Source organism: Lutra lutra, chromosome 1, assembly GCF_902655055.1.
Source record: "Lutra lutra chromosome 1, mLutLut1.2, whole genome shotgun sequence".
In the NCBI taxonomy this organism is placed as follows: domain Eukaryota; kingdom Metazoa; phylum Chordata; class Mammalia; order Carnivora; family Mustelidae; genus Lutra; species Lutra lutra.
The window spans coordinates 162,664,543-162,682,525 of NC_062278.1; the positions used below are offsets into that span (position 1 = coordinate 162,664,543).

The 17,983-nt window shown below is 42.1% G+C and overlaps 1 protein-coding gene across 8 annotated transcripts in view; it reads right to left on the bottom strand.

The window, feature by feature from the left end:
- Window positions 1-8,025: 8,025 nt before the first annotated feature.
- SLC41A3 (solute carrier family 41 member 3) overlaps window positions 8,026-17,983 on the bottom strand; it is an 86,148-nt gene continuing 76,190 nt past the window's right edge. For 7 of the 8 annotated variants that reach the window (XM_047742634.1, XM_047742675.1, XM_047742643.1 and 4 more), the window contains 2 exons: window positions 17,046-17,180; window positions 9,145-10,328 (listed from right to left, as the gene is read on the bottom strand). In XM_047742634.1, coding sequence (XP_047598590.1) covers window positions 9,811-10,328; window positions 17,046-17,180 — 653 coding nt within the window. In that variant the 3' untranslated portion in view covers window positions 9,145-9,810. Of the gene's footprint in view, window positions 8,941-9,144; window positions 10,329-17,045; window positions 17,181-17,983 lie in introns of those variants that run through there. The other variant, XM_047742684.1, reaches the window with a different exon arrangement.

A 17,983-nucleotide genomic window follows, 5' to 3' on the forward strand; every position in this document is an offset into this window, starting at 1 on the left:
AGATATGTCTTCAAAGGCAAAGGAAACAAAAGCAAAAATGAACTTTTGGGACTTCATCAAGGTCAAAAGCTTCTGCACAGCAAAAGAAACAGTCAACAAAACAAAGAAGCAACCCACGGAATGGAAGAAGATATTTGCAAATGACAGTACAGACAAAAGGCCGATATCCAGGATCTATAAAGAACTTCTCAAACTCAACACACACAAAACAGATAATCATGTCAAAAAATGGGCAGATGACATGAACAGACACTTCTCCAATGAAGACATACAAATGGCTAACAGACACATGAAAGAATGTTTATCATCACCGGCAATCAGGGAGATTCAAATAAAAATCACATTGAGATACCATCTTACACCAGTTAGAATGGCAAAAATTGACAAGACAAGAATCAAATGTTCAAGAGGATGTGGAGAAAGGGGAACCCTCTTACACTGGTGGTAGGAATGCAAGTTTGTACAGCCACTTTGGAAAACAGTGTGGAGATTCCTTAAGAAATTAAAAATAGAGCTTCCCTGTGACCCAGCAATTGTACTACTGGACATTTACCCCAAAGATATAGATGTAGTGAAATGAAGGGCCATATGCACCCCAATGTTCATAGGAGCAATTATTGTCCATAATAAGCCAAACTGTGGAATAAGCCAAGATATCCTTCAGTAAGACAAATGGATAAAGAAGATGTCATTAGAGAGGAGTCAAGATGGCGGAGAAGTAGCAGGCTGAGACTACTTCGGGTAGCAGGAGATCAGCTAAATAGCTTATCTAAAGATTGCAAACACCTACAAATCCAACGGGAGATTGAAGAGAAGAAGAACAGCAATTCCAGAAACAGAAAATCAACCACTTTCTGCAAGTTTATCTAATATATATATATATTTTTTCCTCTTTTTATATTTTTTCTTTATCGGCTTTCTTTTTTTTAATAGTTTTTTTTTTTCTTTCTTTCTGAACCCCTTTTTATCCCCTTTCTCCCCCCTCACAATTCAGGATCTCTTCTGATTTGGCTAAAGCATATTTTCCTGGGGTTGTTGCCACCCTTTTAGTATTTTACTTGCTCCTTCATAAACTCTTATCTGGACAAAATGACAAGGCGGAAAAATTCACAACAAAAAAAAGAACAAGAGGCAGTACCAAAGGCTAGGGACCTAATCAATACAGACATTGGTAATATGTCAGATATAGAGTTCAGAATGACGATTCTCAAGGTTCTAGCCGGGCTTGAAAAAGGCATGGAAGATATTAAAGCAACCCTCTCGGGAGATATAAAAGCCCTTTCTGGAGAAATAAAAGACTAAAATCTAACCAAGTTGAAATCAAAAAAGCTATTAATGAGGTGCAATAAAAAATGGAGGCTCTCACTGCTAGGATAAATGAGGCAGAAGAAAGAATTAGCGATATAGAAGACCAAATGACAGAGAATAAAGAAGCTGAGCAAAAGAGGGACAAACAGCTACTAGACCATGAGGGGAGAATTCGAGAGATAAGTGACACCATAAGACGAAACAACATTAGAATAATTGGGATTCCAGAAGAAGAGGAAACAGAGAGGGGAGCAGAAGGTATATTGGAGAGAATTATTGGAGAGAATTTCCCCAATATGGCAAAGGGAACAAGCATCAAAATCCAGGAGGTTCAGAGAATCCCCCCTCAAAATCAATAAGAATAGGTCCACACCCCGTCACCTAATAGTAAAATTGACAAGTCTTAGTGACAAAGAAAAGATCCTGAAAGCAGCCCGGGAAAAGAAGTCTGTAACGTACAATGGTAAAAATATTAGATTGGCAGCAGACTTATCCACAGAGACATGGCAGGCCAGAAAGAGCTGGCATGATATATTCAGAGTACTAAATGAGAAAAACATGCAGCCAAGAATACTATATCCAGCTAGGCTATCATTGAAAATAGAAGGAGAAATTAAAAGCTTCCAGGACAAACAAAAACTGAAAGAATTTGCAAATACCAAACCAGCTCTACAGGAAATATTGAAAGGGGTCCTCTAAGCAAAGAGAGACCCTCAAAGTAGTAGATCAGAAAGAAACAGAGACAATATACAATAACAGTCACCTTACAGGCAATACAATGGCACTAAATTCATATCTCTCAATACTTACCCTGAATGTTAATGGGCTAAATGCCCCAATCAAAAGACACAGGGTATCAGAATGGATAAAAAAACAAAAACCATCTATATGTTGCCTACAAGAAACTCATCTTACACCCGAAGACACCTCCAGGTTTAAAGTGAGGGGGTGGAAAAGAATTTACCATGCTAATGGACATCAGAAGAAAGCAGGAGTGGCAATCCTTATATCAGATCAATTAGATTTTAAGCCAAAGATTATAATAAGAGATGAGGAAGGACACTATATCATACTCAAAGGATCTGTCCAACAAGAAGATCTAACAATTTTAAATATCTATGCCCCTAACGTGGGAGCAGCCAACTATATAAAACAATTAATAACAAAATCAAAGAAACACATCGACAAGAATACAATAATAGTAGGGGATTTTAACACTCCCCTCACCGAAATGGACAGATCATCCAAGCAAAAGATCAACAAGGAAATCAAGGCCTTAAATGACACACTGGACCAGATGGACATCACAGATATATTCAGAACATTTCATCCCAAAGCAACAGAATACACATTCTTCTCTAGTGCACATGGAACATTCTCCAGAATAGATCACATTCTTGGTCCTAAATCAAGTCTCAACCGGTATCAAAAGATTGGGATCATTCCCTGCATATTTTCAGACCACAATGCTCTAAAGCTAGAACTCAATCACAAGAGGAAATTTGGAAAGAACCCAAATACATGGAGACTAAACAGCATCCTTCTAAAGAATGAATGGGTCAACCAGGAAATCAAAGAAGAATTGAAAAAATTTATGGAAACAAATGATAATGAAAACACAACAGTTCAGAATCTGTGGGACACAACAAAGGCAGTCCTGAGAGGAAAATATATAGCGGTACAAGCCTTTCTCAAGAAACAAGAAAGGTCTCAGGTACACAACCTAACCCTACACCTAAAGGAGCTGGAGAAAGAACAAGAAAGAAACCCTAAACCCAGCAGGAGAAGAGAAATCATAAAGATCAGAGCAGAAATCAATGAAATAGAAACCAAAAAAATAATAGAACAAATCAACGAAACTAGGAGCTGGTTCTTTGAAAGAATTAATAAAATTGATAAACCCCTGGCCAGACTTATCAAAAAGAAAAGAGAAAGGACCCAAATAAATAAAATCATGAATGAAAGAGGAAAGATCACAACGAACACCAAAGAAATACAGACAATTATAAGAACATACTATGAGCAACTCTACGCCAACAAATTTGACAATCTGGAAGAAATGGATGCATTCCTAGAGACATATAAACTACCACAACTGAACCAGGAAGAAATAGAAAGCCTGAACAGACCCATAACCAGTAAGGAGATTGAAACAGTCATCAAAAATCTCCAAACAAACAAAAGCCCAGGGCCAGACGGCTTCCCGGGGGAATTCTACCAAACATTTAAAGAAGAACTAATTCCTATTCTCCTGAAACTGTTCCAAAAAATAGCAATAGAAGGAAAACTTCCAAACTCATTTTATGAGGCCAGCATCACCTTGATCCCAAAACCAGACAAGGATCCCAACAAAAAAGAGAACTACAGACCAATATACTTGATGAACACAGATGCAAAAATTCTCGCCAAAATACTAGCCAATAGGATTCAACAGTACATTAAAAGGATTATTCACCACGACCAAGTGGGATTTATTCCAGGGCTGCAAGGCTGGTTCAACATCCGCAAATCAATCAATGTGATACAACACATTAATAAAAGAAAGAACAAGAACCATATGATACTCTCCATAGATGCTGAAAAAGCATTTGACAAAGTACAGCATCCCTTCCTGATCAAAACTCTTCAAAGTGTAGGGATAGACGGCACATACCTCAATATTATCAAAGCCATCTATGAAAAACCCACCGCAAATATCATTCTCAATGGAATAAAACTGAAAGCTTTTCCGCTAAGGTCAGGAACACGGCAGGGATGTCCGTTATCACCACTGCTATTCAACATAGTACTAGAAGTCCTAGCCTCAGCAATCAGACAACAAAAGGAAATTAAAGGCATCCAAATCGGCAAAGAAGAAGTCAAACTATCACTCTTCGCAGATGATATGATACTCTATGTGGAAAACCCAAAAGACTCCACTCCAAAACTGCTAGAACTTGTACAGGAATTCAGTAAAGTGTCAGGATATAAAATCAATGCACAGAAATCAGTTGCATTTCTCTACACCAACAACAAGACAGAAGAAAGAGAAATTAAGGAGTCCATCCCATTTACAATTGCACCCAAAACTATAAGATACCTAGGAATAAACCTAACCAAAGAGACTAAGAATCTATACTCAGAAAACTATAAAGTACTCATGAAAGAAATTGAGGAAGACACAAAGAAATGGAAAAATGTTCCATGCTCCTGGATTGGAAGAATAAATATTGTGAAAATGTCTATGCTACCTAAAGCAATCGACACATTTAATGCAATTCCTATCAAAGTACCATCCATTTTTTTCAAAGAAATGGAACAAATAATCCTAAAATTTATATGGAACCAGAAAAGACCTCGAATAGCCAAAGGAATATTGAAAAAGAAAGCCAAAGTTGGTGGCATCACAATTCCGGACTTCAAGCTCGATTACAAAGCTGTCATCATCAAGACAGCATGGTACTGGCACAAAAACAGACACATAGATCAATGGAACAGAAGAGAGAGCCCAGAAATGGACCCTCAACTCTATGGTCAACTCATCTTCGACAAAGCAGGAAAGAATGTCCAATGGAACAAAGACAGCCTCTTCAATAAATGGTGTTGGGAAAATTGGACAGCCACATGCAGAAAAATGAAATTGGATCATTTCCTTACACCACACACGAAAATAGACTCAAAATGGATGAAGGATCTCAATGTGAGAAAGGAATCCATCAAAATCCTCAAGGAGAACACAGGCAGCAACCTCTTCGACGTCAGCCGCAGCAACATCTTCCTAGGAACATCACCAAAGGCAAGGGAAGCAAGGGCAAAAATGAACTTTTGGGATTTTATCAAGATCAAAAGCTTTTGCACAGCAAAGGAAACAGTCAACAAAACCAAAAGACAACTGACAGAATGGGAGAAGATATTTGCAAATGACATATCAGATAAAGGGCTAGTGTCCAAAATCTATAAAGAACTTAGCAAACTCAACACCCAAAGAACAAATAATCCAATCAAGAAATGGGCAGAGGACATGAACAGACATTTCTGCAAAGAAGACATCCAGATGGCCAACAGACACATGAAAAAGTGCTCCGTATCACTCGGCATCAGGGAAATACAAATCAAAACCACCATGAGATATCACCTCACACCAGTCAGAATGGCTAAAATTAACAAGTCAGGAAATGACAGATGCTGGCGAGGATGCGGAGAAAGGGGAACCCTCCTACACTGTTGGTGGGAATGCAAGCTGGTGCCACCACTCTGGAAAACAGCATGGAGGTTCCTCAAAATGTTGAAAATAGAACTACCCTATGACCCTGCAATTGCACTGCTGGGTATTTACCCTAAAGATACAAACATAGTGATCCGAAGGGGCACATGCACCCGAATGTTTATAGCAGCAATGTCTACAATAGCCAAACTATGGAAAGAACCTAGATGTCCATCTACAGATGAATGGATAAAGAAGATGTGGTATATATACACAATGGAATACTATGCAGCCATCAAAAGAAATGAAATCTTGCCATTTGCGACGACGTGGATGGAACTAGAGGGTATCATGCTTAGCGAAATAAGTCAATCGGAGAAAGACAACTATCATATGATCTCCCTGATATGAGGGAGAGGAGATGCAACATGGGGGGTCGAGGGGGTAGGAGAAGAGTAAATGAAACAAGATGGGATTGGGAGGGAGACAAACCATAAGTGACTCTTAATCTCACAAAACAAACTGAGGGTTGATGGGGGGAGGGGGTTGGGAGAGGGGGTGGGGTTATGGATATCGGGGAGGGTATGTGCTATGGTGAGTGTTGTGAAGTGTGTAAACCTGGCGATTCGCAGACCTGTACCCCTGGGGATAAAAATATATGTTTATAAAGCTGTAAAAAAAAAAAAAAAAAAAAAGAAAGAAAGGATGAATCCCCAAGTTTTGTAGCAACATGGACGGGACTGGAAGAGATTATGCTGAGTGAAATAAGCAGAGAGAGTCAATTATCATATGGTTTCACTTATTTGTGGAGCATAACAAATAGCATGGAGGACAAGGGGAGATGGAGAGGAGAAGGGAGTTGAGGGAAATTGGAAGGGGAGGTGAACCATGAGAGACTATGGACTCTGAAAAACGATCTGAGAATTTTGAAGGGGTGGGGGGTGGGAGGTTGGGGGCACCAGGTGGTGGGTATTGTAGAGGGCACGGATTGCATGGAGCACTGGGTGTAGTGCAAAAATAATGAATACTGTTATGCTGAAAAAAATAAAAAAATTTTAAAAAAAATATATAATAATAAAAAAAAGGGAAAAAAAATCTTAAAAAAAAAAAAAGAAGATGTCATTAATATATACAATGGAATATTACTCAGCCATCTGCAAGGATTAATACCCAACATTTACATCAACATGGATGGACTTGGAGGAGGTTATTATAAGTGAAACACGTGAAACAGAGAAAGACAATTATCATATAGTTTCACTTACCTGTGGAACATAAAGAATAGCATGGAGAACCTTAGGAGAAAGAAGGGGGAAATGAGGGTGGGGGAAATCAGAGGGGAAGATGAACCATGAGGACTACGGATTCTAGGAATCAAACTGAGGGTTTTGGAGGTGAGGGAGTTGGAGGATGTGTGAGCCTGGGTGATGGGTATTAAGGAGGGCACATGTTGCATGGAGCAAAGGGTGTTATACACAAGCAATGAATCATGGAACAGTACATCAAAAACTAATGATGTACTCTATGGTGACTAACATAACATAATATAAAATTATAAAAAATTAAGTTGTCATAATGGGTTAATAAGGAACAAGACATAAAGGTGACTGGGTAGTTCAGTCAGTTTAGCATCTGACTCTTTTTTTTTTTTTTTAAAGATTTTATTTATTTATTTGACAGATAGAGATCACAAGTAGGCAGAGAGGAAGGCAGAGAGAGAGGAGGAAGCAGGCTCCCCGCCGAGCAGAAAGCCCGATGTGGGACTCGATCCCAGGACCCCAGGATCATGACCTGAGCTGAAGGCAGAGGCTTTAACCCGCTGAGCCACCCAGGCGCCCCAGCATCTGACTCTTGATGACATGATCCAGTCATGTTCTTGGGGTCATGTGATTGAGCCCTGTGTTAGGCTTCATGCTCAGCATGGTGTCTGCTTACGATTCTCTCCTTCTTCCACTCCCCCCACTTGTGTGTGTTCCCTAAATAAATAAATAAAATAAATTTCAAAGAGAAAAAAAAGAAACAGGAAGGAACATTTATTTTAAAAAGCGAGGGCATGGGGTGCCTGGGTGTCTCCGTTGTTAAGCATCTGCCTTCAGCTCAGGTTATGGTCCCAAGGCCCTGAGATCAAGCCCCCTGAGATCAAGCAATGAGCTCCCTGCTCAATGGGAAGCCTAGTTCTCCCTTTCACACTTTCCCTGCTTGTGTTCCCTCTCTCACTGTGTCTCTGTCAATTAAATAAATAAACTCTTTAAAAAAAAAGTGACAGCATTATAGAGCAGTGGTTCTCAAACAGAACAACATGGCTTATGAAACCTACACTGCTGAGTTCTACCCCAAGACAGGCTGATTTGGCAGGCCTAAGGGAAGGTGGGTTAACAATGTGCATTTCTAACAAGTTTTGATGTGATGTTGATGCTTCTGTGCTGGAGAGCAGAGTTTAAGAAACAGAAACTAGTGAAATACCAAAGGTCTTGTTACTTATAGACCCCAAGCTCATGGTGGTATGAACTATCTTTAAGGACACAAAGGCCAAGTATAATATACTGTATGCTTTATTTTATACTTCTCTAATCATTAAACTCTAAACAGAAGTTTCACATAAACATAAAAAGAAGAAGAGAAAAAAATACCAACAGGATTAAATACTGGGAGCAGATGAAGGGTGTACAAGAAAGCGCTGTCCTGGGAAGGACTGCATTTGCAGGCACTCCAGCAGAATGGCCCACAATGCTTGGACATGGTGAAAACTGAACTTAAGCCACAGCTCAGTCTTGGGGCTTGGGCACAGAAGGCATCTCATTCCTGCTTCTCCCCAAACCAGGCTGCATGGGCACAAAACAGTGCCAGCATATCTCCCATGTGTACTGGACATGTCTCTTCCTTCAGCAACTTCAGGCCAGAGTCCCCTGCTCTCTACATACACATCTGCACTCATTTGCACTCATCAAGCACATGGGTGCACACTTATGTCCAGGAACATGTAGTCATATTCACACACAAACAATGCTTCTGATTTCACTCCTCCCTCACCTTTATAGGCTCAGGTTCCAACTCCAGAGTAAAGATGTGTGTCAGTGTCCTTTGCAGACTGACAAAGGGCCACAGCAGAGTCAGGGTGTCAACTATCTTCCAGAAGGTGTCAACCATCTTCCAGAAGACCCAGGCAGGGAGAAACTGTATGCTGTACCCTGATTGTGTGAAGGAAAGTTCTACTGAGCAACTGAGGCTGCCTGGGCTCATTATGGAGGTCCAGATGCTGGTTCTGAGAAGCCATCCAGCCCTGCTTCATTTCTCAATAACCAGTTGATAAGAAAGCAGAGTGTCAGAAGGCCAGTCCCTAGGAGGTCCCCCAACCCTGTGAGATAAGGGATGCAGTGGTTGTCTGGATCCAAGGCTTGGTGCCACGTCAGCCGAACCATCACTTCTGCCAGGTACAGCAGAATTGTCACCTGGCATAAGGGCAAGCAGACACAAAAAATTACAACTAAGTCAGAAAGCCAAGTGTCACTAAGAAACACCAGCAAATTTCAAAGGCAGATACCAAGGTGGACATGTCCACTCCAACGAGTCCCCTTTCTCCAGCTTTTCTTGGGGTCAATGCCCAACTCTGAGCTCATGCAAAGGCAGGAAGTCCACCCTCACCCATACTTGCCTAGCCTCCTTCTCTGTGGTCAGGCCCTGCTCATGGCAAACTGAGGTGCTGGAAAGACCATCTCTGCTACAGCAGCTCGTTGCACTGTCTTTGGAAACTCAAGACATAGGCCTTATTGGGACTTCAATTTGAATTTGCTGAAGGTCCTTGTATGGGCAGCTTTGGACAATAAGCCTTTCCTGAAAGTGCCACAGGGTAGTGAACACAGTCCCGGCCTTATTTCAGCGCTCCTCAGTCCCCTGTCCCAGGCACACTCCAGCCCCTTCCTTGCTCCTGCTCAAAACAGTGTCTCAGAGTGTCCCAGCCCACCATTCAGGGTCAGAGATGTGCTACAATTGCAAATGCCCTAACTCAGGGAGATTTGAACACGTCAGTACCTCGTTGTAGCACATGCCTCCTAGAATTGCCCTTCAGTGCCCACAGTTCTCTCTGCCAACAACCTGGGCCCACAAGGGACATCAGCCAGCTAGTCTGGGCAGACAGTCTGCTAAGTACCACCCAGAGGGAGGCACCAGCTTAATCTCTTTCATCATGTCCTTATCATCATTCAGCCCTGACTGAAGTCCATACATGCCTTTTAGCAACACTCCAGAAGGGGGCTGGTCTCTGCCCACCCTTTCCGTGATGGATGGTGCGCATGGCCTAGTTCCCCAGCTGGACCCACTCATCAACCTGCTTCACGGAAAGTTGCTGCCACTTCAGGACCATCCTCTGATCCTCTGCTGAGGAGTGTGCAGTGTTCTATACGTGGTATGGAGTGTGCCCTGTGGGGGGTGTACCCTACGAAGTGTGCAGTGTAGCATGTGCTGTGTGGAATGTGCAGGGGGAAGTGTGCAGTACAGAGTGTGGAGTGGCCTCTGTGTCTGGATCCTGCCTTTGTGCTTGAACAAGTTGACTCTTGGAAGATGAGGGCTGTACCCAGCCATGTCCAGGAAACCCCAACCTTATCTCCCCCAGCATCATTCCCAGGACAGGGAGACAAATCTTGCTGGCTAACCAGTGAGTGCTGTTTTGATACTGCTATAATCATCCTTACCTGGATCAGGCTTGCTAGCAGATAGAACACCACAAAGATCTTACTGTTTGGGACCAAATGGCCTTCCACCAAGTAGATGATGTAGAAGAAAATCAGATGACCCGGAACCACCAGAAAGAGCAGGACTCGGGCTGATACAGAATTAACTTCTGGAAAAAAATAAAACCAAGGAGATTCTGTGACCTGTTGGGCAGCAGAGGCCACTTTGGCTTATGGCAGTCTCCAGTGAGGCATGCACATTATTTATTTATTACATGGGTGTTTGCTGAGCACCTACTTTGTGGCAGGCATGTTCTTGTATATAGGGATATACTCCTGTCCCTTCCCTCATGGAACTGACATTTTAGGGAAGAGAAAAAATAAACAAAACCAGAATCGAGTAGCAGAAACAAACAAGAAAAGTCATTTCAAACTGACCAGTGCTAGGATGAAAATAAGCCAGGATAATGTGATAGAGAACAAAGTGTATATTAGTAGGATGAATACTAGAGACTTAGAAGTCCTCCAGAGAAGATGACATCTTGGCTGAGATATGAATGCAGAGGAGAGGACTCTGGGCAGAGGCAGAGGAAAGAAAACATGCAAGGGGCTGAAAGTGGAAGAGAGCTCTGGAATGTGCTTGAACGAAGGCTCAGCATGTGGAATTAGTAATCCAGGGAAGGGCGGCACACTCATGGGGGACCTCAGGCAGCCCCTTCCTCACGCTTTGCCTCAGGGATGCATTCAGCACATTCTCGTTTCGCTTTAGTACTCTAAAAATTTGAGACTCTGCAAAAAGTGTGATTTCCGTGCCCCAACCACACACATTTTAAGAAACTGTACATGTGAATGCAACTGACTTTTCAAACAGAAACAGAGTTTCAGTAAAAAGTCTCCATTCGCCTCTGAGTTAATATAGTTCATAAACTAAGAAGAAAGAGGAGGAACAACCATACAGTTTAGAAGCTAAAAACGCTACCATAAAATAAGAGGTAGAGAGAGGGTGAGAACACTCAAGAGCTCCAAAGTCTATTATTCATGATGAAAAATTAAACACAGTATGAAAAGATTCTTTGAAAAAAAAAAAAGTAGAAACAAAACAAATAATTGCTATTGGCAGCTGTCACTAAAATTCAAGAAAATCTGTAGAAACACTACATAATAACAATTCAGTGAAATATTCAGATGCTACTACAGCTTCTAGGTGCCCTCCACCACCCAGATCCATATGTTGTAAGTAAAACCCTCAATGTGATGGCATTTGGAGATGATTAAGTCATAAGGGTACAGCACTCATAAATGCCATTAATACTTATAATCTTATTAAAAATACCTCAGACACTTCACCCCTTCTACTATGTGAAGACACAGTGAGAAGACAGCTGTCTATGACCTAGGACATAGGCCATCACCAGACAAATTTGCTAGTGCCTTGACCTTGGTTCCACAAACCACAACTATAAAAAATTAGTTTCTTGTGTTTATGACCCACCTATTCTATACTTCTTTTATAGAAGCCCAAACCAAGATAGGTACAGAAATAATAGAGAAATAGAAATAGATTTTCTATACTTCGAAGACAAATCAGAAAATACAATGGGAATTTCCCCTTCAAGACAAGACAGCTAGACATATTTCTTCCTATTCCTCTCACTACATACAACTAAAAAGGACTCTGGACATTAGATATAAAACAAACATAAAATTTGAAAAGGTGGAGAGAAAATGTGGGCTGGCCAGGGAACTGGGCAACATGGAAGTGAGTTCCCTGAGTTGCTGTTTTGGTGTTTTGTGAGAGTTTTGCCTCATATATCCCAGACCAAATGCTGGAGAAGTCAGCAACCCAGATATGTCAATTGGTACAGACAAAAAAAAAAAAAAAAAAAAAAAAAAAAGACTCAATAAAAGCTTTCTCTGTCTAGCCAAAGGTCCAAAAGAGGGACAGCCTAGCAAAACACAGGACAACAACTTTTCTATTCCAGCTGAACAGCACAGGAAAAACTACAGCCCAACTTCCATCAGCAAAGGCCAAGTGGGGAGCCTGAACTTCTGACCAAATCTAGGTGGAATCTGGCACTCACCCTTTCTGGTTGAGGTGGGATAGAGAAGGTTGAGTGGAGAGTAAGTGGTACATACTCTGCCTGTTGGTAATGAGCTCTCCACCCAACCATGTCTGTGAAGGCCATGTGGGCAGCAAAAATAAAGTATCCCTCTCTCTCAGCCAGGGTGGTGTCAAAGGAACGTGGACTCCTCCCTAGCCCATCAGCAAAGAAGTACTCCTCTTCCCCCAGAGTCTGAACAAAGATGGTGGTGACGGTGGGGATGGGGGAGAAACCCAGGCTTCTAACCTCACCTGGCAGTTAGGAAGTGATGTATTCCCTTTCCTTCAGTAGTGCAGTGTCAGAAAAGATAGCTGAAAAAGACTTAAATGAGACCCAGAGTTTCACAATATATACCCTGAATGCCTGGGATTTGATCAGAAATCACTTCTTATAAAAGAAAAAAAGGGAAGGAGGTGGAGAAGTAGGAGAAGCTGTTTCAACCTGTCCCCTAAAGTGAGCTATCTACCAGAACACTCTGAACACCCATGAAATCAGTCTGAGATGTAGGATTATACATTTCTAGATCTCTATAGGGGCAGAAGACACCAATGGATGGGTAAAATGGAGTGGGAAAAATTGAACTGATATTGGAAGATAAACAGAAGGGGGAGGGAGCCACCAGAAGTGACCCACAGGAAAGTAATACCCCAATACAAGAGTGCCCTGTGATTGGGGACCAGCATTAACCTGGAGTCTGGTTAAAAACACTCAAAATGAGCAAGAGATCTTAAGGGGCAACTGGTGGAATTGGGTGGTCACGGGCACGGGCTTAAGCCCATGGACCCAGGAGGGCCAATACCTGTGACCACCTGTGCCAGAGAGTGCAGCAAAGCCTCCAGTCCATGGTTCCTGAGCCTCTGGCAAGCATGAGAGAGTCTGGGTGGATGCCAGGCGGTCCTCTCTAGACTTTTGCATGCTGCATGTGCATTGCACAACTGGGCCTGAGCCATGCTCTATACCCTCCCCTGAGAGAGGTCCCTGTAGGGGCTAGCCGGTGGTCTCTAGGACCTGAGAGAGTCTGAACGCTCCCAGCCCTGGTGGGCATGAAAATATGAGTCCATCTCTGGTTGGGATCTCTCTGGTGGTCTGGACCTGCTCAGACAGCGGCCCCCACAAAGGCAGCCACTGGAAGTGGGCTACATGGACTAATATCACTCACTGTTTTAGTAGCACCAGAGTACAGAGACAAGCAGGAGCTCCCGTGGCCCCTGAGATGGTGGCTGGGGGCATGATCTGCCCATGGGAGGTGGCAGAGGGGGAGTCTGTGTGTTCTGGACCTCCCAGAGGGGAACAGATTGAGGCTTCTCTCTGAGACAGAGTTCTGGGTGCAGTTTGCTTTCCTCTAAACCTCCCAAGACCTACCAAAAGCCACCAAGGAAAAACAAACAAAACCCAAAAAACCTCCAGAGAACAAAAGCCTGAAAAACCAGTTTCCTCAAAACCCAGCCTTTCATAGGGGGCAGGAAGACTCAACCCAAGCAAGACTGCCTGAAAAACCATGCGGCAGGCCCCTCCCCAGAAAGCCAGCCAAAAAAATTAGAGGACAACCACCACAGTGTCCCCATAAAACTGTAAAACCCTAATATCAGGGACAAAGAAGATACTAAGCTCCCTGTATTGCCCTAAAACCTGTATATTTCATAGACACAACTTTTATTTTTAATTCGTCCCCACAACTCTCATTACTTTAAATTTTTTTTTATTTTTTTAACCTATTTGCCATCACGAGAGGCTCAATACAACAAATTCCATAATACCTTTTAACTTGAACTTTTTTGATACATACACCTGTGTTTTCCTTTTCTATTTTTTTAAATATTCATATAGAGATAAGCTTCAAGGTCATCCCCTTTCCCCAATCAATGCTACCCCAAATATAAACCAGTTTTAATCCCCCTTTATTTCAGTAAAATTGAATCCTTTAACTAATATATCAAGATACCGCTAGGAAGAATCAAAATAACCTTCCCACACACTGAGGATTTATAACCACCCTCCCATCTTTCACTTCTGTCAGTGTTTCTGTGTATTTGTTTTCATTTTGTTTTATACAAATCATATACTTGGGGTTCATTTTGGCTGTGTTCTATTTTTCTTGTCATTTACTTTTGTCAGTCTTTTTGTCTGTTTTTGTTTCTGTACCTTATAAATCTTACATCTTACACACCCATTCTGGCTGTGTCTTCTTTTTTTTTTTTTTTTTTTTTTCCTGCCTCTCTCTTTATCTCTCTTTTTTTCTTTTTTCTCTCTTTTGGTGGTGACTCCCAATTGCTCAGAAGTATTCTAGGGTGCACCTTGCCTGAATCATGGTTGATACAGTCAGCTACACATCCTCTCACCCACCTCTCACCAAAATCACTAGGAGGAGGAATGCCCAGCAGAGGAAAAATTCAGAGACAGTGCCCTCTCCATCAGAGCTATTGGATATGGACATAAACAGTATGCCAGAAAGGGAATTCAGGCTAACAATTATCCAGGCAATGGTTAGGTTGGAGGAAACCATTAATGACAAAATGGAATTGATTAGGGCAGAAGTGAAAGCCAGCAGGGAAGATGTTAACAATGCTATCAATGAGTTCCAGTCTAATCTAAGTCCTCTAGCATTTTAGGGTAACTGAGGCAGAAGATAGAATTAGTAATCTAGAGGACAAACTGATAAAGAAAAAGGATCAGGAGGAGGCCTGAACAAACAGCTTAAAAGCCATGAAAAAAAAAAAACAACTTAGGGAAATAAATAACACCATGAAACATTCCAACGTCACAATTACTGGAATCCTTGAAGGCGGGGGGAAAGAAAGAAGACTAGACAATATAGTAAAAAAAAAAAAAAATTCTCCATGAAAATTTTCCCACTCTGGGGAATGGAACCAGCACTCATATCCTAGAAGGCAGAAAGGTTTCCCCCCAAGATCATAGAATCTAGAAAAACCTTGAGACACCTGATTGTGAAAATGTTGAATCATAATTTTAGACAGGAACTCTTGAGAGCAGCTAGGGGGAAGAGATTCCTTACATATAGAGGAAGGCCCATTAGAATAACATCAGACCTGTCCACAGAAACCTGGCAAGCCAGAAAGGGCTGGCAAGACATATTCAGGGCACTAAATGAAAACAAAACAAAACAAAACAAAACCAGGCAGCCAAGAACTTTATCCAGCAAGGCTGACATTCAAAATGGATGGAGAAATAAAGAGCTTCCAAGACCAGCAAGGTTTAAAAGAGTATGTGACCACCAAGCCAGCATTACAAGAAATATTAAGGGGATTCTATAAAAGAAGAAAGAACCCAAGAGTGTCATAGAACAGAAATTTATGGAGACAATCTATAGAAACAAGGACTTCACAGGCAACACAATGTCAATAAAAACGTATCCCTCAATAATCACACTCAATGTGAACACCCTAAATGATCCCATAAAACTGCACAGGATTGCAGACTGGATATGCCGACAGAACCCGTCCATATGTTGTCTACAAGAGACCCATTTTGAACCTAAGGATACATCCAGACTGCAAATGAAGGGATGGAGAAGCATCTTTTATGCCAACAGGCCTCATAAGAAGGCTGGGGTAGTGATTCTCATATCAGATAAATTATATTTTAAACTAAAGACTGTAGTTAGAGATAAAGAAGGACACTACATCATTCTTAAAGGATCTATCCATCAAGAAGATCTAACAATGGCAAATATTTCTGCCCCCAATATGGGAGCAACCAACTACATAAGACAACTGTTAATCAAGATAAAGACTCATATTGATATGAACACATTATAATAGGGACTTTTAACACACCACTCTGAGTAATATACAGATCATCAAAGCAGAAAACCAATAAAGAAACAAGAGCATGAATGACACATTGGACCAGATGGGCATCATAGATACATACAGAACATTACACCCTAAAACAACAGGATACTCATTCTTCTGGAGTACACATGGAACTGTCTCCAGAATAGACCACATACTGGGTCACAAATGAGGAATCAACCAACACCAAAAGACTGAGAGTATTCCCTGCATATTCTCAGATCACAATGCTTTGGAACTGGAACTCAACCACAAGAAAATGTTTGAAAGTAATTCAAACGCCTGGAAGCTAAAGAACATCTTGCTTAAGATTTCTTTGGATCAACAAGGAAATCAAAGAAAAACTTAAAGAGTTCATGGAAACCCATGAGAATGAAGACACTTCAGTCCAAAACCTATGGGATACAGCAAAGGCAGTCCTAAGGGGGAAATACATAGCCATCCAGGCCTCCCTCAAAAAAACCTGAAAAATCCAGAATTACACCAGCTCTCTTTACACCTTAGAGAACCGGAGAATCAACAACAAATTAAGCCAACCCCACACACAAGAAGGGAAATAATCAAGATTACAGTGGAGATCAATAAGCTAGGAATTACAGATACAATAGAACACATCAACGAAACTAGAAGCATTCCACAATTTGTAGTTAAATTCTCCTTTTTTGGTGTGTTTATCTGCTCTTCTGGATTGTGTAAATCCATGTGGGCAAGAATCAGCTTTCTCTGACTCATCACTGCAACCTGACACCTAGTACCTGGCAGACCTTCAATAAATATCTGAATGAATGGATGAATCAACTAGTGGCAGGGGTAGGGAGTCAGGTCTCTGGGAGGAGGAGCTGGGAATGTTGATGATCTGGGCTGAGGTCAACAGTGGTCTCAACATCTGTTACTACAGAGCAGATTCCAATGATGGCAATTTTTACTTGTGTAAAGAAATGGTCACATGGCTTCTTGAAGACATTAGACCCACCTGAGGTGCAGAAAGTGGAGCATGGGTTAGGCCAGAACTGTTTCATCCACAGGGGGAGGACACCAGGCGTGCTCCACATGTGCAGGTAGGTGGAGATCCGGCTGGTCTGAATGGCCACGAGATTGCCACCAACACCTGGGAGGAGAAAAAGAACACCAGTCTCTAAGTTCTATCTCTTGTTTAAGTCTATGTCCTCCGGGAACTCTTCCTTGACTGATTCAGCACTGGATTTATCTTCCTCCCCTCCCACTTCACCACAGATCTTGTTTGGCCCCAAGCATGGGTAAACTGGACCCTGTGAGTGAGGTATCACCTTAGCAGCTATCTCTTATGGTGAAGGAAGTGTGACTGGCAAAGTAGGTTTTTAATACATATTTGTTGGGTAGAGGGAGGGGGTGTACAAGAGGAAGGAGGGAGGAAGGAAGGGCAGTGACAGAAAAGTCTATGGGAGGGTATCTTGATAAGCCATTTAAGGTCGTAGGATGTGACAGGAATCAGATTACAGACTGGAACATCTGAGAAAATGAAAGGGTTTTTTTCTCCTAAGGTGGGACAGAAAAGAAAGTGGGGGACAGCAACAAGGGAAGAGGAGCTATTATATGCAACAGGCCTGGGGCTTGCCGATTGAGGTCCCAGTTTGCACAGGAAATGAACTGTGCCCAGCCCTGCCAGGACCATAGGGCCCAGGTGACAAAGGCCATGCTGAGCTCCCTCTGCAGGGCCAGGATCTGGGGCTGGCAGAGGATGGGGCCTACCCATGGCCATCTCCTTTAGAAGCTGGGCAGGCTGCCCCCATTCTATTTCCTCAGCCCCCTGGGGATTAACCCCTCACTGGGCTGGATGTGCCCAGTGATCTCCAGAGGGAAAAACTAACTACCCTGTATACAAAGAATGGTCTGTGGGCAGAGGACAGCTGAGATCTATTTTGCTAGACCCAC